This window comes from Sturnira hondurensis, unplaced genomic scaffold (genome assembly GCF_014824575.4).
Source record: "Sturnira hondurensis isolate 20B ecotype Veracruz unplaced genomic scaffold, ASM1482457v3 Scaffold0000648, whole genome shotgun sequence".
NCBI lineage: Eukaryota > Metazoa > Chordata > Mammalia > Chiroptera > Phyllostomidae > Sturnira > Sturnira hondurensis.
Genome location: NW_028073279.1, coordinates 1137254 through 1158117, shown reverse-complemented (window position 1 = coordinate 1158117; position 20864 = coordinate 1137254). Strand labels below are relative to the sequence as shown.

General features: G+C 39.9%; 1 protein-coding gene across 3 annotated transcripts in view; it reads right to left on the bottom strand.

The window, feature by feature from the left end:
• The window catches only part of ERICH3 (glutamate rich 3), a 111085-nt gene that overhangs the window by 85758 nt on the left and 4463 nt on the right, over positions 1-20864 (bottom strand). The window contains exons 2-3 of one of the 3 annotated variants that reach the window (XM_037042331.1): positions 5546-5639; positions 504-629 (exon numbers count right to left, since the gene is read on the bottom strand). In XM_037042331.1, coding sequence (XP_036898226.1) covers positions 504-629; positions 5546-5639 — 220 coding nt within the window. Of the gene's footprint in view, positions 1-503; positions 630-1300; positions 1386-5545; positions 5640-20864 lie in introns of those variants that run through there. The other 2 variants (XM_037042341.1, XM_037042350.1) reach the window with 2 other exon arrangements.

Here is a 20864-nt window from a genome sequence, read left to right as displayed (position 1 = left end):
TGGATTGTAAATCCACGCTGACCAATGTGGCCTAGAGGAGGAGGGACGGCAGATGTTTCAATGTCTATTCCTTGCAATTTAGCATACGGCTGGGCTTCGGAGCCTTAAAAGAATAACAAATCTGAAATAATTCATGGCAGTGGAATTACTGATATTTAAACAGATGCCACTTTTTTTAGCAAATGGAAATTGAGGTACAGATGGTGAGGACGGCTATGTTTTAGAGTAGCCATTATGGATTAAAATCTACATTTGTTAAATTAAATATCACAAAATATATAATGGTGTCCATATTTTTCTCAAACTGAAAAGGAGAGAAGCTTACTTTAGCCTGTTGCCTCCTTGCTACCTAGAGAGATAGAGAGCATTTCTCAGGCCACCTTCTTCCGTTCTTTTTAAATGAAATACAGCGAGAATACGCTTGCCTGCCTCTGGATACAGAAGTAGTATTAATTATCATATGAGAAAATATCAGTTATAAAGAAAACAGTAAATGTGTGTACCTCCATCTCAAGAACCTTATGGAAAATAGCCTGGGCTAAGCACTCCCGGATATATCTTTGGTGATCCCTCTTCATGATATTTAGTTTGTATTCTTTTTCCGAAAGTATTCTTCCACTTCTTGTGATCTGTCATGAATAAATAAAGCACACAGAGAAATACAAAGCAGAAACTGTATTGTTAGTCACTGAAAAGGGAGAGAGAGAGAGAGGCAGAGTGTCCTCAGCCTAAAGGAGAATGCTACTATGGTTGCTAAACCTTCACTTTTAATAAATATTTCATAAATCAAAAAGAGAGAAAGGCAGTCTCATATATCCATCACTGTGCAAACGCACACAGGTGGTGCACTTGTTGTTTTAAGCAAGGTTTTCATCAGAGTAGCGATTTTCCCTTGATGGAACCCAGGTGTTCTTCTCATTTCTCGTTTCGCAGACTTTCCGGAGGAAGGGCTGGGTTGCCGCCTTGAAACAGTAAGTAGGGGCACTGATCACAGGACTGATGATTCCCAGGAAATAGACTTTGAAGGGCAAAACATGTAAGCTACAGAGGCTCTCATCAGTTTGTTTTTATAATAATTGGCTTCATTACTTTGTTTTCACACTGCTTTTTTTCTTCCTTCACTCTCCAGCCCAGAATGTAATTTAATGTGTTGTGATTCAGATTTTTTTTAGATTATGCCGTGCTGCAAACATAAAGTAATCCAGATTGGTTTCAACCAGCATCACTGCAAGTCCCATGGTAGTTTCTGTTTTCTATTTACAGTGGACCCTGAACAACATGGGGCTGAGGGGGTACCCACCTCTACACAGTCAAAAATCTGCATGTAACTTTTGAATCCTCAAAAACTTAGTTGTCCTTCAGTGTCTGTGGGGAATCGGTACCAGGATGCCTGATGACACAAAAACCCATGCTCAGGGATGCTCAAGTCCCCTATATAAAATGGCATAAACCAATGCATACCATTGGCAGTAGGCATGCGCAGATCGAAAATAATACAGGTATTTCTTGGGGAAAAAATCCACATAAGAGTGGACCTATGCAGTTCAAACCTGTTATGTGTTATTTAAGGACCAACTGTACTTGTTTTCCTTTTCTTTTCATCTTCCCTATGGGCACATCTTTTGTATCTTTATATATATGGGTGTTGTTTTTCCTTGAGTTGGAAAAACCAGCGTAACAGTTGTCTGATCTCTCCAACTCAACTAGAAGTTCCTATAGGGCAAAAGGTCTGAAACTTGAGATGGCATCAGAATCACGTAGAAGGCAAATTGAAAAAACAGGTTGGGATTTTGCTGGGTATTACATTAAATCGGTATATTGCTTTGGGTAATATGGCCATTTTTAATTGGTACAGCCACTATGGAAAGACAGTATGGACATGTCTCAAAAAATTAAAAACGGCATTACCGTATGACCCAACAACCCCTCTAATGGGCATCTAAGCAAAAAATTTGAAAACAGTTATTTGGAAAGGTACATGCACCCTTGCAACCAGATGTTGCCGGCAGTGCAGGCTCAGTGTGTGGGCGTGGGGTGAGCTGGGGCAACTTGTCCTCCCAGCAATAGCAACCAGGGGACCTTCAGGGGCAAAGCACTGAAATCTCATCAGTCTGGAGCCCCACTGGCCACCACATTCCCCTGGGGCTGGATCACAGGGAAGCAGGGGAGGCATCCACCTTCCTAGGGTGCACAGGCCATTTTCTACCACCCCACAGAGGGCTAAGAAAGCCGAAGAGGTGCAAGAGGGTTTTTAAAAAAATAAACTTGTGATTCAACACCATGTACTGGAAAACAATAGAAAGACTTCTGATCTATCTACTTGAGAAATGCCATGCATATAGCGAGGAGGAACCCATTGAATGCCATGAATAACCAATGTAATGAAGGATGAAGTTCAGAAAGAAAATGAAAAATCTCCAGAAAATAAACAAAGATATGGAAATATGTGATCTTACTTAAATGATTTAAGTAAAGAGAATTCAAGAATACAGTTATGAAAAAAGATACAAAAAAACCACAGATAGTCAGTTTAATGAACTCAGAAACCTAGTCCATGAACAAAATGAGTACTTTACCAAAGACAGTGAAACTTTAGAAAACCAAATAGAAATTCTGGAGATGAAGAACCAGTAAAAGATATCAAGAATGAACTAGCAAGCACAGGAAACACAGCTGACCAGATGGGGGAAAGAATAAGCGATATCAAAGATAGAAATGCAGAAGTGACACAGACAGAAAAAGAGAGACTTGAGCAGGAAAAATATGAAAGAACTCTACAAGAACTAACTGACTCTATCAGAAAGAGCAATATAAGAACCAGCGGCACACTAGCAGGAGAAGAGAGGGAGGAGGGAATGGAGAGCCTATTCAAACAAAGAGTTAAAAAGAACTTCCCAAACTATGGAAAGAACTAGATCCTCGAATCCAAGAAGCAAACAGAACACCTAATTACCTCAATACAAAAACAACCCCTTAAAGGCACACTGTATTAAAACAAAAATTCATGACAAAGAAAGAATTCTCCAGGCAGCCATGGAAAAGAAGAAAGCCACCCATAAACAGAAGCCCACCAGGTTATCATCAGACTTCTCAGCAGAAACTCTGCAAGCCAGAAGAGAGTAGAACCAAATATTTAAACTAGTAAAAGAGAGCAATTACCAGCCAAGAACAATATATCCAGCAAAGTTATGCTTCAGACATAAAGAAGAAATTAAGGTGTTTTTAAGGCTACAGAAGCTGAGGGAATTTATCACCAGAAGACTTCCATTGCAGAAAATACTCAAGGGGGTTATTCTACCTGAAACAGAGAACAAAAGGTCACAAAAGTACAAGTAAGCTCACCAACAAACTTACAACACAAACAGGGATAATTTGTGACAACAAAAACATGAAATGAATGGGAAGGAGTAAGGTCTGCGTTTGTAAAGGAGACAAAAACATACAGTGGAGAAAAGAAAGCCTCTTCAGTAAATGGTGCTGGGAGAATTGGAAAGCCACATGCAAAAGAATGAAATTAGACTACACTTTGTCCCCCTGTACAAAAATTAATTCAAAATGGATTAAGACCTAATTATAAGATATGAAAAAATAAATTACATAGAAGAAGACATAGGTACTAAACTCATGAACTTCAGTCTTAGAGAATATTTTTATGAATTTGACCCCAAAGACCAGGGAAGTAAGATCAAAACTAAATGAAACTATATCAAATAAAGTGCTGGTGCTCAGCGAAAGAAACAGACAACAAAACAAAAAGGCAACCAACCGAGTGAGAAAAGATATTTGCAAACCGCTCCCACAAGAACTCATAAACTAAACACCAAGCAAACACACAGTCCCATTAAAAAATAGCCAGAGGACCAGAACAGACACTTCTCCCAAGAAGACACACAAATTCCCCAGACATATGAAAAGATGCCCAACTTCACTCGCCCTAAGGAAAAATGAAATACTGCCATTTGCTACAACATGGATGGACCTTGAGAATATTATGCTAAGCAAAACAAGTCAATCACTAAAAGCCATATGATTTCATTCACATGTGGGACACAAAACTGACACTCCTAGACACCAGTATGGTGGTTACCAGAGGGCGGGGGGATGGGTAGTAAAGGGTAAAGGGGCCAAATATGTGGTTATGGAAGATGATTTGACTTTGCCTGTGGACACACAATGCAATATATGGATCATGTATCATAGAAATATTCACTTGAAACCTATATAACCTTGTTATCCCATGTTACCCCAATATTTTTCAATAAAGATTGAAAAACTAAAAATAATTGATTGGACTCACCCCACAGTTTCTGACTCAATAGGTCTGGGGTGGAGCTTTAAAATTTTCTTTTTCTACTAAGTTCCCAGGTAACACTGAACATTGCTCATTCAGGGACTGTAACAGAAAGACTATTCTAGAGAAAGAGCTGTATCTTCCTCATTTGAGTTGCCATGCACATAGCCAATGTTCAGTGTTTGTTAATGATGTTGATAAGTAAATGCAAAGTTCTTCCTATTTACACATGAAGCTCATATTTTGTTATCCAAAGAAGTAATGTTAATCACAACCACAGTAATTACAACAACCATTTATTAAACATTTCTAATTGCCACAACAATCAGAGGGCTGGGGATCATTATCTTTATTGTACAGTTGAGAGAGTTGGAGCTCAGACTCCAACTGTCTCCATTTGTAATGATTTCGCCAGTTAAATGATTTGCTCCAGAGTCTACGTCTTGTAAATGACAGAGCCTACTTTCAGCCAGGTCTGCCCGGTAACAAAGCCATAGGAGACAGAAAGCTGGCCGCTGTGAGACCTACCCAGCCAGAGTGCCAAGCATATGAACAATTAGAAACGCAGTGCATATCCTTTCAACACCATAGCAACAAGCATTTAAGAAAACTGGCTATGTTTTAAGAAGGTAAACAACACAACTCTTCAGTCACACTTTCTATAACTACACCCATTTCTTGCAGTGAAAAGCTATAGTATTTTTAAGAGGTTTTCACATTTCATTTAAAGGAATACAATTTTTGTAGAAATGATAGTTTGGAGCTAGCAAGATACATTAATGTGTCAATAAACCATCCCAGAAAATGAGACTTTTTAAAAGTCCAAAGAGAAATTTTGAACTGTCTATGTCTTACACACCAGATTCTGGGATTATTAAAAGCAATATATATGTTTTCCTAAAGAGAGTAAAGTCCTTTCTATCCTTAATCCTTAATATTCTTGGTCCATGAACTCTGCTCAGTAAGTACGTTGACTAAATGAATGAATAGCCAAAGAAGTGAAATATGATGTTGGAAACTCAGGGTTTTTCCTCAATAATTTATAAGTTGCCTTAGTAGTCGGTGTGCCCTCCTTGCCTCTCCTCTGAAACACAGCCTCGAAAGGACAAATCGGAGCTTTGGAAAGGAGGCAGTGTTTCTGAAATGGAGGTCAGGGGAGATGCCACTAATGAGTTCAAAGAGAAAACCAAAAAAGGGAGAAAATTATTGGACTTAGTGAAACAAAAGGGCAGGCAGAAAGGAAACCAATCTTACCAGCCCTGATCTCAGGAGATGCCGCCTTATCCTTGTGTTGTTAAAATATCCGGCCAGGTGTTTGTCGGTAAGACTATTATATGCTGCAAGTAGTCTGAAACAGAAAAATGAAACCATTAAGGTTTTATGAAGTGCAAGGCAACTTCATAACCAAGGCAACTCTTGACTTTCTCCTCCCCAAACTGCCCATCACCTTGTTCAGCCAGCCAGCCATTCATGTGCATGTTTAATAAACAGGTACCGCAGAGCATCTAACTGTTTTCTAGGTTTTATATGAACTGGGAGATAGTCCTGACATTGTTTACCCTGAAGACAAGTATGAAAATCAGATATGAACAATTAAATTGGTGTAAAAAAAATCCAACAATAGAAATGTGTACAAAGTCCTAGGGATATGGAGCAGGAGAACACCAGTTGTCAGGAATGTCTTCAGGGGGGAAGTCTGATGGAAAAGGTGGGGGTCCTTCAGGGGACATGTCGCTCTCCTGTTACACCCTACACGCTAACTCAAACTTACCTGCACTTCCTCAGCATGTTTGTTCATGTCCTCAGGACACAGTGCATAGTCCCTCCACTGCAAAGGATGGTCCTTCCCCTGCCGGCTAGTGGCCAATACCTGTGATGCAAAAGCACCCCTCCTCCCAGGAAACATTTCCTGACACACTCTGGGTGTGCTGTGCTACCTTCCACTCCATTCCCTAGGCCCTCGAGTTGCATTACACGTCACACCACGTGTTACTGTTTATTTCTCAGTTGCTTCTGAGACTAGATTTTGAGGTCGGGTCGTGTATTATTCTTGGTATCCCTATCATGACGTGTTCAGTAAACGAAGGCACAATGTTGTTTGGGACTCATTCTTACTGGTGTAAATTTCTCTCTAAGTTTAAGCTCAGCAGTTTAGAAGTTTTAGCTTCCTTCTATGTATCTAGAAATTTCTCGTTCAGAACCAAAAAAAAAATCACAGATTACTTTGGATTTTTAGGGTCTTTTATTTTAAGAGTTAATAGGGGACAAACTGGTTCCTTGATTATAAGCTATACCTTGGTAGATGGTCAATCCAAGACTGTAAATAAAAGTTTGATGCTATTTTCCTGTTTTAACTTATGCTTTATAACTTATGCATATGTACTTGACAAAAGTACATATGCACATATGCACGTCTGTATACATGTATGCAAATATGTATGTTCATATACATACATATATAAACATGAATGTATGTACATACAGAGACAGAGACCAGCAGAGAACGAGGGCACACAAGCCCAAACACAGCCCTGACGGAAAGCTGCATTTAAAGAGATACATATCCTGTTACCTGTAACAGGGATTTCCAATCTGTACATTTTTTATGCAGCTGTTCCTTAACTCATTCAAAGACGAGAACAGGGAGGGACTCATATAGACAATCAAGTAAAGCCATTAGCAACTCTTAGCTGTTTGCTCGGCCTTGTTTACACGGAGATGGAATCGCGACCTTTTCCTATTTCTTTTCTCTTTAACGCCCCTCTCAGGAAAGTTTCATGCTGTCAAATCGTAAGGAAATTTTAATGTTGTGCACAAAAGAGACTGAAAAGCAGTTACAAAGCCCAGAAGTCAAGGTGCCACGTGAGGATTACAGATATATGAACAAGTGTGGAAACCATTATTTCTCTGGGTTATGTAAAAAGGCAACCCAAGGGCTTCAGTAATGCACGGACAAAACTAGCCCTGATAACGCTTTGAAACTATCTTTTAAATGAACTGCCTTGGTGTCCTATAGTTCATCAAAGGTTTCCTGTCTCCAAAAGGTCAACATTGTATCCCTTACCCTTTCTGAATCTCAGAATATCTTTGCAGGAACTCATTTCAGAAAGGTGAGCAGGTGTCTCTCAGACCTAACAATCACGATTCCACAGTTCACAGATTCTTAAGATAAATCATTAGAGTGATAGCGTACATCGTCTTTTGTCTGTTTTTTTTTTCAGGCTCAGGGGGTTTGGGGGCTTTTTTGTTCTTTTTTTTAAAGAACGGTTTTGGAATAGCTGTCAGTGCTAAAACCTGATTAAATGAAGTAGGGTAAAAGAGATGGGATTGACTGATAAAATATGCCCTTCTTTTAATCCATACTTTGTAACATTTCTAATATTTAGATTTTAATACTAATGCTTAGCCAGCTTGGACATCCACCTCATTTTAAGTCTGCTCTCTCAGCTCCTGCTAAATGAACGTGTGTGTGCAATGCCCCTGCTCTCTTACTTAAAGGTCCAATGGATTCAGTTCAGTCGAAACCTTTGCACACACCTGCTTTCTCAGACCTATCCCTGTTTCGGAACGATTGAGGGTCCAGGCTGGGATGCCACTGGTGAAGCAACTCCTTCCCAGACTGTCATCACACAACTTGCAGAACAATAACTAGATGGATCAACCTGGCCATCATTTCTTTATCAGATGATGCCTGAATAATTTGTCACTGAAACTTCAGATTAATGGATTGTTTGCTAACAAGAGATTGTACTACAGTAAATTATATACAGACTTAGTAAAACAGTTGTTATGAACTAAATGTTTGTTCCCCCCGCCCCCCCGAAAAACCTGTACGTTGAAATTCCAACCCCCAGCGCCACGGTATCGGGAGGCAGACCCTTTGGGAGGTGATGAGGTCCTGAGGGTGGGTGGAGCCTTCAAGGTTTGGATTAGTGCCCCTGTAAGAGAGACCCTCTTCCTGCCCCCATGGGAAATGGCCAACAAGAAAACGGCTCTCTGTGAAGCAGGAGTGGGTCCTTCCCAGATATAGAATCTTCTGGCACTTCAACCTTGAATTTACCAGTTGCCAGAACTCTGAGGAATGGATTTCTGTCGTTAAGCCACCCAATGCATACTATTTTGTCATAGCAGCTAACATTTCCACGGTATAAACGCCACGCCTGTTCTGACCACCAACGCTCCTTCCCAGGAGATGGGAGTGTTCCTGTGTCTGAGTCATCCCGTGGTCCATCTGATCCTTCCCAGTTGCTCCTCTCCACATCACTGGGCATGGATTTGACGCGTCCCTTGCATTTGTTCAGTTACAAGAGCTTTCCTGACCCAGTCACAGACTTAGAGCTTTTCTGGTGTTTCTGCTTTTGTCCTCTCCATCCCCTACCACTGTTCTTCTTCCTCCCACCCTCCACCCTTTTCTTTTCTTATTTGCACTCAGTTTAACCCTGGGCCAGATGAGGTCACCTTGCCCTGGGCTTGGTGACTGAGTTGCACCTTGGCACTCCACTCCCTCTGTAAGTCACTTTCGAATCTGTCACCAAAGCTGGACTTGCTGGTCACGCTGTCTCAGTCCTGCCACCCTCTCTCTCCTGCTGCCATCCACAGGATCAGCAACTGCACACACCAGGCCACTGTGACCATGTCACTCAATGTCCATGCCATTCACACCAAGTCCCACAACTAACTGGCCAGAGCTGTCTAACTCGCCGGCTTCTTTAGGAGATGGACGAGACTATTTATTTACCCACTGTTCACTGGATGGAGAATGACCCACTTTCTGGCCCAACGCCTGGTGAAAAGTCCTCCAGGGAACAAATGCACAGCCCCCATCCCTGTGGTGCCGGGGGATTTGGGCTGTGGCTGCTGAGCCACGGAGGGGGCGGCCTTCCCAGCGGCAGCCTCTCAGCACTTCCCCTCGTAACCCTGCCTCCCACCGTGTTGCATATAGAAATGGGGCTCTGAAGTAAGGCAGCCGGGGACTCCTATCAAACCCTCCATCTGCCCCCACAGAGACGGTGTCTACCCGAGAAGAACCCCAACTGAAAGGAAAGGCACTGAAATATTAATCCCCTATGTGTACTAAGTGCTATTTTCACAGCATTCTATAAGCACACAGATCCTTCACCGGAGGACGAAGGATGGTCTTCCCCAGTCTAGTGGGGAGGTGTGCCTGCACAGAAAAAGTGTGTGTGTGATTGATCTCTTCCTGTGTTATGGGACAATTCATTCATAAATAGCTCCTGAGAGTGTCCGAGTGTCCTGATGTCAGACACTTGTCCCTAAGCGGGGAAGGGAGTGAAATGTCCCCATTCCATTCTGCGCATCACAAAGAACTTCCACCTACAAACTTTTATTTGTTTACTTCTAAGTCCCTGGAATGTACATTATGTCTATTGTAGATCTCTCTTCCTAAAATAGAAAAGCTCCAAACACAAGATTATTCTTTAATGTTAAGTCAGTCCTAGGAAAACCTAAGGTGAGGTACGGTAGGTCATAGGGGTTCTTCTAGCTTGCTGCCATCTCGAACCCCAACCTCCTCTCCCAGCGCTGCCTGTCCCCACACTGCCGACCCCTGTGGAAGGCGAGGGTGCAGAGGTTACCACTCCAGCTCCACCCCAGTCTTGTCTCCACCGGTGCTGCCTCTGTTACTGGGAGCAAGGGGCCGAACTTCCCTCTGCCTCGATTCTTCTACCCACTCCAAACATTCTGCACGTGATTATTTATGTATTCTCTCAGAAGGGGAAGATTTCTCCCCACTCTCTTTTCTTCCTGAGCAATCACTAGAATCACCGTTAAAAGTCCCTTTGCAAACCATGTATTTGATAAAGAATTCATATACACAATAGATAAGAAATTCATAATGATGGGAAAATATGAATTATAAAATATTCTCAGAGAAATGTCATGCTACATAGTATAAAGATAGATAAATTTATAGATAAATTTTAAATGAAGCTTTTTATAGACAAAAACTAACAAATATCTAACTTTCATTTCTAATTAGCCATAACATTAGCATAAAAACAACATACTAAAATCTTTAGATCTTCTTACTCTTAAATATATATACATTTCTGCAATCTGCTCTACTCTACAAATTTCCTTAGCAAACTTTCTCAGAGAGAATATAAAAAATAATTGTTGCCCTGGCTGATGTAGCTCAGTGGATTGAGTGCGGGCCTGCGAACCAAAGAATTGCGGTTCAGTTCCCAGTCAGGGCACATGCCTGGGTTGCAGGCCAGTTCCCAGCAGGGCATGCATGAGAGGCAACCATACACATTTCTCTCCCTCCATCTCTTCCCCTCTAAAGATAAATAAATAAAATCCTTAAAAAATAATTGTTGACATAACCAGTTTTATTTAGCTCAAATTGTGACTTAGCCAATTTTAATTAATAAAGTTTGTGTAGTTTACTATTTACTGCTGCTCTATGAAAGCATCACATATTAGCAGCAGCAAGTACAAATTTCTTAACTCACAGTTCTGGAGGACAGGAAGCCCAGGCAGGGATAAAACCAAGGCGGCAACAGGGCTAAAACCAAGGCGGCAACAGGGCTGCATTCCTGATGGGGCTCTAAGGAAGAAGTCCTTTCTTTCCCTTCTCACACTCAGAGGCTGCCCACCTGCCTTGGCTCTGGGCCCCCTCCCATGCCACAGCCAGCAGTGGCAGGGCGTCTTTCTCCCCATGCCCTCTCTCTGGCTCTGGCTCTTCTGCCTCTCTCTTCCTCATTTAGGGACTGCTGTGATTACTTGGGTCCATCCTGACTGATCCAAGATAATCTTATTTTAAGGTCAGCTGATTAGCAAGGTTAATGTCCATCTGCAGTTTATGCACCTTGCTATGTACAGTAACGCAGTCACATGTTCTGAGGATCACAACTTGGACATCTTCGAGGGGCCACTGTTTTATCTTCCCTAAGGTTTTTCTTATGTGTCAGATGCCAGGGAGCAGAAACACTGGGCACTGAGTGCAATGGCTAGTGGGCTGTACCATATACTGTCTAGTGCTCAGTCATTCCAGTGATCCCCAATGTCCAAAAAGACACATCCCAGAGAAAGGCAGTTATATTTTTATTTTTTAAAAGATTGTATTTATTTACTTTTAGACAAAGGGATAGGGAGAGAGAGAGAGGGAGAGAAACATCAATGTGTGGTTGCTTCTTGCATGCTCCCCACTGAGGACCTGGCCTGCAACCCAGACATGTGCCCTGACTGGGAATCAAACCAGTAGCCCTTAGGTTCACAGGCCAGAGCTCAATCCACTGAACCACACCAGATAGGGCAGAAGCACAGTTTTAAAACCACACCCAGGTGCACAAAACAATGTGGAGCCTAGCCTACCTTGCTGTTCTAATTTTGATGTGTCAAATGTGATCAATGAAACAAATGAAATAGAGGTACACGAGAAGCATTTCAAGCAATTTACCATATTTTGTCATGTATACTGTGCTCCCACATTTTGTGTGCATTATACATGGGATCATTATACCCATTATAATGCACATCCTTACTTTTCCCTCAAAACTTTGGGCAAAAAGTGCCCATTAAACATGGCAAAATACAGTACATTTTTCTCATAAGGACATGATTATAGAGGTAACTTACTTTATCTAATATGTGAGAACATAAATTAGTCTACAGTATATAATTGTATTCATGTGAAATACCATTTACTCAGCATTTAACGTATTTCATTAATTTCAAATAATTGTATGAAACACTGAGAAGAAATTTTTGCCAATTACCCTATGGCATGCCATTGATTGTCAGCTGCAAGTGACTTTAGTCATATTGAAATGTGAAACTAACCACCTTAGTACTGATGAAAGAGGTCGCCATGCATGTTCGCTACTGCAGATATACAGACTGGGGGAGAAAGAAAATAAGGTATATGCAAGAATGTGGCAGGTTCCCTACTAATAAAAGCCTCAAAATTAGATGAAGGAGAAAGAACTTATACATAAAACAATTAGAAAGCATACAGAAATGTACTTAAAAAGCACTAACAGTGGTGTTTTGGAACTGGCTCATCCTGACTCCCATGAGATAATTGTTAGAATTTTTCAAGCTATTGTTAGCTCACAATTGGCCATCGTGGGAATATTTGCACCTCCAAAATTGGCAAACACGACAAAAAGCAAGTTTACCAGCACACTACTGACTGGATTTAGAAAGTAAGTGTCAAGACTTTCACAGGGGACAAATAAGATGAGTCATTCCATGAGTCAACATATGGAAGTGTACTTCACATATTTTTAATCCAGGAATTAATCTTGTGCACAACATTTGACCAAAGGGGCTCAAATACACCCATTCAACTATACCCTGTCCCTAACAAAAAGAACACAAGAACGCTGGCAAATACGTGGACATTATTCAGTAGCATTCCAATCAAGAAATTTTATGCAAGGCATCTCTTTATATTACCACAAATGACAAGTTTCAACTCACCTACCAATCTGGAAAAACTGATTACACCATTTTATGCTTAACAGAATCAAGAGACTTAGGTGAACGAGCATAGTTTTATTACAAAAGATGAAAAGCCTGATCGAGAGGTGCTTTGCATCTCAGAGGTCACTAAATCTGCAATTTGTAGCGAGTTTGATTCTGTTCAAGGAAAGCCCACACCAAACCTCCACTACCAAGGCAGGCCTCTAGCAATAACAGACAAGGTAAAAGTTTCTGCCACAGGTGCTCGTGCTGGGAAAGCAAGTTAAACAAACCACAGGCTACTGTGGCTTGACTGCCTTCATGTTACAGTTCACAGAGAGATGCAGTGCCATTCTCGACCCAAATACCTCTTGCATTGTGCACCGGGAAAGATTTGCAAGGACCCACTAATTCCAGCTGTAAGGAGAAATTCATCACACTCCAGCCACCCGACCAAACCTAAGGTTCTGAATCTCAGCAAGATTCTTAGCGAAGTTAATAAAAATCTAAATTGAATAAATTCCTCAAATAAAATATCTAAAAGCATCATTAATAACCAGGAAAAAAATAAAGAAAAATTCAACTTTTTAGCTTCCCATCACTAAAAACTGCTTATTATTGATGAGAAACAAAATTTGGGAACTATGTGATCAGAGATCTTAATTCTTAAGAGGTAATGATTTCCCTATAATTAAAGGCAAATCATTCTGTATCAAACACCTCCTGCCCAAATGAAATTCAGAAAGGATGGGAATTGAAGCCAGAAGGCTTGAGGTCAAATTCCAATTTGACCCTTACAAGATGGAGGACGCTGAGGAAGGAGTTCAATCTTCTTCCAGTTACAATTATCACTGTGACATAAAATGTTGTGACTACTTCCTGAAGTGGAAAATCATTGGATTATAGAAATTCACACGTGGAAATGGCCACGTAAGATCTAGCCAACTCTCTCATTTTATGATTCAGGAAGCTGTGTTCTGAAAGTAGGCATGGTTCATTTATAAACTCAGGTGAAAGGCCTCAAAAACGATGTCACAGCAGCTCCGATAGAACTTTACCTATTCCTTTCCTGGGGTCCTCGTCTACTACCTCTCACCAGCACTTTGATCCATGCTTAACCTCGCCTTTAGATTCACATAAGATTCTTCCCTGAGTCACTCTTATAAGATATAGAATGGAGTCATGACCACAGCAAACAGCCAATGTGTGTTGGATGAATGACTAAATCGGTTAATGGAAACAAATTATATTGGTCCAATTCCTCGGCACGTATACTTCTTAAAAAAATCTACGTGTAAGGATCAGAACATTTCTTCTGCTTCAGAATAATGACTGAAAACAATCTATAACAAAAGAGGTTCAAAAGCACACATTAAATACGTTGGCCCCTTTTCAATGCAGAATGCTCAGTGTGGTGACCACGCTGACAATGTCAGTTTTGCTGTTTTGTTTTTGTCACACAGAGCCTTTGCAGTATACTATGGAGTTGCATTAGAAGGAAAAAATTCCATGGAGGCAGGAAAAAAAATAGCCTTTTCAGGAAACTTGAAGAAAGACCAATACAGGAGAGCACTTGACATTGGGGCCAATTATTTACCAACCCTTTGTGAGAAAACTCTTTGCCAACCAAAATTAGACCAGGAGCTTCTGCTGCCTGCCCCTTTGTAGATGGTGACTGAATTGGTATCATGTAAACAATTTTATATTACATTCTTCATTCTTTTTTATTTGCATCCAAACCTGCCAGATCTCAGCAATTATGCTAAATATTGATTTACAATTTCCCCCAGCTTATTCTAATAATGCAGCCAGATGAGAACCTTAATATTATTTTATTTATAGCCATAATATCATGTCTTGAAGTAAAACTGAAACCAGTCTCCAACTGTGCTGACTGCTGGCAGGACGGGTCTACGTGTTCACAGATGAGTCAATGGGAAAGCAGCGCATGGGGAGGCCGAGGGCCCAGGTGCGCTACGGTTGCTGAGTTCCCTATAATACATGGTGTAGGCCTCCAAGTCCTTCGGAGCCTTCAAAATCGTACATCTCTAAATAGAAAATGTAATATTTTCAATGAACTTATTCAATTAATTTATTCAATTAATATGCGCCTGAGTGCACTAAGGCACCTTGGAACCTCACGCACTTCTCCCAGGCGCTATCAGCTGCCCCATAATATTTTCCTGAATCTTATTGATGGTATGAAATCTCTTCCTTTTCAAAGGTGATTTTAGTTTTGGGAAAAGCCAGAAGGTGTAGGGTGCCAAATCTGTGCTGTAGAAAGGCTGAGTCACCTGGCTAATTTGATGTTTTGCCAAAGAACTCTGCACAAGATGTGATGCATGAGAGGGCACATTGTTGTGAGGAAGCTGCCAATCACCTTTAGCCATTTGTTGCTCATAGCTAAAGCTTTCTGAATCGTCTCAATAGTTTCTGCAGAGGGATGTTCGAGCTTAACGCAAAATTGGATCCAGATTTGTTGCTCTGCTTGCTCAGTCATTTTGAAAGTGACAACCACACAGTACACATGCTCATTCAACAGCATCTAATGCCTCCACTGACTAGCACAGTGAAGGCATCATTGTTCACACATGAGCACTGCCAGTTTACTCTCCCTCTTACATCAGTGTCATGCAAACCATTCTTGTTATAGTAACAATGGCTGGACTTTTTTCTGACAGAGCTTGTATATATGTGTATATATATATATATATATATATATATATATATATATACTAAAAGCATCACATTGTATATCTTAAACTAAAACAGTGTTATCTGTCAATAGTATCTCAATAAAGCTGGAATAATAAAACTAGAAACTTTTAAAAAAAACTTAGGCAACTTATTCTTTGCACAAACATCAAAATAAATACACAACAGCTGTCATTCAGTGATTCTCTAATATATGCCAATGTTTCTACAAGAAGGGTATCTAGTAGCCCCATTTTTGAAAGAGTAAAGTAAAGCATAGAGAAATTAACTTCCCTAAGTTAACATAAGGCAAAACTAGGATTCAAATGTGTGTCTTTCTGACTCCAATAATATCACTCTTTCCACTCTAGCATGCCTGTCTCATAATTTTTAATGGAATACTGATTTGCCTTTGGAATTTCATTCTACTTCATTTAGAAGAAAAATAAATGAGACAGTTTTCAGACAGTTTCAACCCTTCAGACACTTCAAACTGCTGATCATGGGCCCCTTTGAAGTGCTCTTCCTGTCCCCACTTCCCACTATAATTTCTAACGTCCTGGGGCTCCATCTCCCAGCTTCTGTGCTGAGCTCCCCTATGCCCTGTCATTGGACTTTGGGATCTGGCTCCTGCTCCGCGCTCTTGCATCTGGCTCTGAAACTTCAGATTTTCCTTTTGTTTTTCTTCCCTGAGCCAATCTCTTTACCAAGGACTGGAACCTCAAAATCCCTCCTCACAGACTGAAATCTGAAGTCAGCTTCACCCACTTCCTGTTCTCGAAGATTCCAGCCTAGGTCAAAGCTCCAAGTCTCAAGTTTTAGAAGAAAAAAGAACTTGTAGGAATAAAGAATTTACCAGTGATAATTTCATGTAAATCCTTATGAATTGTGGTGAAATATGACCAAAAAATAGAATCACCTACTTGTGAAATAAATACGAGGGAGGATACCCCCAAATCTCAGAATTTATTTACAAAAATTGTGTATTTATTCTTACATGTTTAAACTTCACTCATCTTCAAAGTACTCTCCATTTGAAGCAATTCATCTGTTGAGTCTTTATTCCACTGTTCAAAAGTTTTTTAATGGGTCCATTTTGATGCCTTTTAATGCTTTAGCTGTTTTTTTTTTTTTTACCTCTTTCTAAAACATTTCCCTTTGAGAACTCTGTTAATCCGGGGAAACAAAAAAAAAGTCTCTCAGGGAAAGACTGGGTGAATAGGGAGGGTGGGGCATGGAGGTCATGTCATTTTTGTTAAAAAACTGCTGCACATTCAGAGTGGTGTGGGCAGGTGCACTCTAAATCACCCATCATGGAGTGAGCAAGAGCATTGAAATTTTCACTGAAGCCAAACACAGCCTCTTACAACAACGCCAGCTGGCACACTGGTACAGATGGGTTCCTAGAACTCTCACTTGGTGGGGGAAGCCTGTATTACAAAGGGCCTGCCCTCCAGAAGGTAAGTCTTGCTTTTTGGGGCCCCCTTTGTAATAACTGCTGTTACGGCTTATAGCACTATTTGTTTGGTTTTCTGTTACTCGCAATTGAATACATTCCTAATTGATACCATCAACTTGCTGCCCAAGGACAGCAAAACTAAAGGTCAGAGACTTTGGATAACTTTTATAAACACTGACTATTCAAGTTTTTTCAAGAAAAATTTCTGGAAGACAGAGTAAGTAGCTTGGTGAAATTAGCAATAGAGGGCACTCAGTATATATTGATTAAATAAATGAGCAAAAATACACTCTTGGGACATCTCTCTCACTAAAATAGGAGACATAGGTCAATTACTGAGCTAAGTTCAGGTCATTGCCCTGAAGACGCAGAGAGGAGCAAAATACATAGAGAGGTGTGGTCATCCCCTACCAAAGGCTTTGCAGGGTATAAGAGAAATATAAAGACGACTGGAGTATTGGAGGGAAGTGCCTACACGATACCCACAGATGTGTCTTTTAAAAAATATATCTTAGAAACACCTTTTCAAACATTGTTCCTTCATTAACATAGCTTTAAAAATAGGAATAAGCCAGAGGAAAATGGAAAAGAAAGAAAATGACAAAAATACTATGATAAGTTATGGATGGTAGGATGTCAAGTTTATTTTCCTCTTTGTATTTTTCTGCTTGAAATAGAAAATTTTCAAAATATAGGTAAGTAATAGGAGGAAAATAGAAGACCACTTGTATCCATAGTACCCAGAGATTTGAGATCCTTTCAAAGTCTATTATTCTAATTTATAGAAGATTATTTTTATCTGAATCTAAACAACACAAACAATATTATTATAAATATCTTGAAGCAAGCTATGAAGACCAACAAGTTCCTAATATGAAAGCCACATAATATTCACAAATAGAAAATAATACAATCCATGGCATATAGAGAATGCCAAATTAACTGCTACTATAAAACAATATGATTCAATTCCATTGAAAATCCTTAGTTTTCAATGCTGTTTTATAACTACTATGTGCAATTTATATCGCCTGTTTAGTTCCCTGCTGTTTCTTCCCTTAATTCAATATTTTGCCCTAAGAATCTCATTAATTTATAAGTGTTTGTTACTATTAGAAGAAAATAATAAGTCACAAGAAAATGGAGCACCAGTTCAAAACGTTCAGTTTTCTTCCCAACTAGTCTCTCACACTGAGAGATGAGGAGTAATATGATTACTAATCAGACTTAACAAAAGAAAAGTGCAATATTTACTAGTAGAGATCATTGACTTACTGCCTTGATTACTTCTCCTCACTAGTCCTTTAATTATATTTTCTGTTTGCTTTGATTTTTATCTCCCTTTTGAACTTTTGGCTTCCAATCTCCACTCCCCATGACCCTCACATTCTTAAATCATTTATCTTCAATGACTCTGCATTTCCCATAAAGACCATCTTCAGCTTTTGCAGGACCGAGTACTAAAGAGCATCAGCAGTGGTGAATGGGTTGCACTAGTGTGCTAGGGCTGCCCTCAGGACGTATCACAGACTGGGTAACTTAAACAACAGAAATGTATCATCTCACAGGTCTGGAGGCTAGAAGCCCAGAATTAAGCTATCGGCAGGATTCGTTTCTTCTGAAGGATCTGCACCAGGCATTTCTCTTTGGTTTCCAGATGGCCATCTTCCTCTATGATCACAATGGTCTTCACCCTCTAGGTATGTGTGTCCTAATCTCCTTTTCTTTTAGGGACACCAGTCACATTAGGGCCCAGCCTACTGGCCCCATTTAATCTTAACTACCTCTTTAAAGACCTCCAAATAGAGTCATACTTGAGGTACTGGGAATTGGGGCTTTAACCTATGAACTGGAGTTGGGGGGCCAGCACAATTCAGCCTGTATCATAGGTATAACCAGAAATGTGACCAATTTAAGTATGTGGCATGGATTTACACAGAAGGATCAAAGTACACGATCCCTGAGTAGAAGGAAACCCAAGCTGCTACAGGGTTTTGATTCTCAATTATCTGATCTGGCAAACAGAAAAGGGTAATTGGTGATCTAGCAAAAAGAGGGACAGGTAGCTTCAGGATCTTATCACATTCGTGTACATAGCTAGGATGGATGAATAGAGGTTAATGAAGCTCTCCAATGAAAGTCCCTGGAACGTGGGGAAGAAGGAATTGCACTTCAGAGTAATCTGCCCATACATCAGAGTTAACTATACGAAAGAGACGGGGAACTGAGATTGAGAGTGAAAGGAGACTTGGAACAAAACAAGAAATTGTTAAGGAATCCAGAGTCATACATCTACACTTTTAAATGTTCTTTACTTTTAAGGTTTCTTCCTTATATGTTTGTGTGGTTTTTGTATGCTCTTACATTTCACTATAAAAGCAATGGCTTGACAACAATTCTCAAATCCTAATACCTAAGATGGAATTTTGGTAAAGATGATTTTTCAAGCTGTATTTGTTGAACGTGTCACATCCTTTGTCTTTTTCTCCAGAAAAATGTTAATCCAGAGAGGTGAGCTCTCAGGTAAATTACTTAAACCCACATGTATTTTCTGATATAACAACATGCAGCCATGTTGTTGTCAATGTTGTTGTTCACTAATTTGGGACATTTGCAAGAAGAGGCTGATTTAGAACCTGTGGCTAGTGCAAGAACAAAGTAGTCCCCGCTCAGCGGGAAGCCAGGGGTATAATGGAGGCCTGGCTACCATCTGGGTAGATTTTTCCGTCAGTCCAAGATATAAATATACCACATGGTCAAAAATTTCTTTAAAAATAATTAATCTAACCCATAAAGTACAATACTCCTGCTTTTGGGTCTATCATTGTATACAGTAATTCTTTGCATGCTGAAGTTTGAGAGCCATGGAGCGAGGCCAAAGCAAGGAACTAAACAAAAATCAAAATGCAGTATCTATACACTGAAACAATTAATTTTCCCTTGAGGGCACTGCTCTAGTCTTCTTCATAGTGACCAGGACTGGCAACTGATCATTTAAATGAAAAAATAACTTAACAAGCTAACTCTATATAAATATATTTATTTTAAATAGTTTAATGGAAAGCATAAATATAGGTCCACACATTATTTTATTTGAAGTGTCACAGGTTTTACTTTGAATATGACTCAATTAATTGTCCTCTTTATCCTTTTTTCTTTTTAAAATATAAATCATACTCATATCATTTGGGATTTCAAGTTTAGAGAAAAGTAAAAAGATATTTGCAAAGCAATATGAATATTGAATCCTAGATTTTTTTTCTTTTCTACAAATTTTACCCTCACTTTATTTGACAGCTTGCTTTTAAATGATGGACATAATGAAATCATTCCAAAGTACACACCATTTTCAACTATCTGTATGGAGAAGTGCGTAAGCCATTGGAGGGAAAGATCCAATAATCCAATCTGCATACAACTTCTGTTGGTCTACACCAAAACTACTAACATTTAAAATTTAATTGCAATATTATCTCCCAGCATCTAAGGTATTCAATGAAAATTATATCAATGGAAATACAAAGTCTCAAAAATACATAAGCCCCAGGTTGATTATTTGAGGCTGATTTTTGGATTGAAAACTGAGTCAGAGAAGTTTTATTTTCTCATCTCCTGAAAAAATGTCATGTAGTTATTTACAACTAAAATAGGCTGGGGGAGTTTCCACTGCCCCTCTCAGTTAGAGACACCTTGACAACCTCAGGGGGCGTCAAGGACCCTGAAGGGGCAAGATGAAAACCAATAGGAGGGAAAATTCTGGGTGTCTTTTCCTAAGGATGAAATACATAATGCAAATAAAATACTTAGATGGACAAAAAAGGTAAAAGAAAAGCAAACACAGGAGAGAGGGATAATGCTACAGCCAACTGTGTCTGACAGCACCTGTTCTGCAAACTGGATGTTCACTGCCTGGAATGGGCATACTCTTGGGGCTCCCCAAAGCCTTTCCTACAGGAACCCAGGCAAGGATACGTTCAAGGAAATCAATTTTTA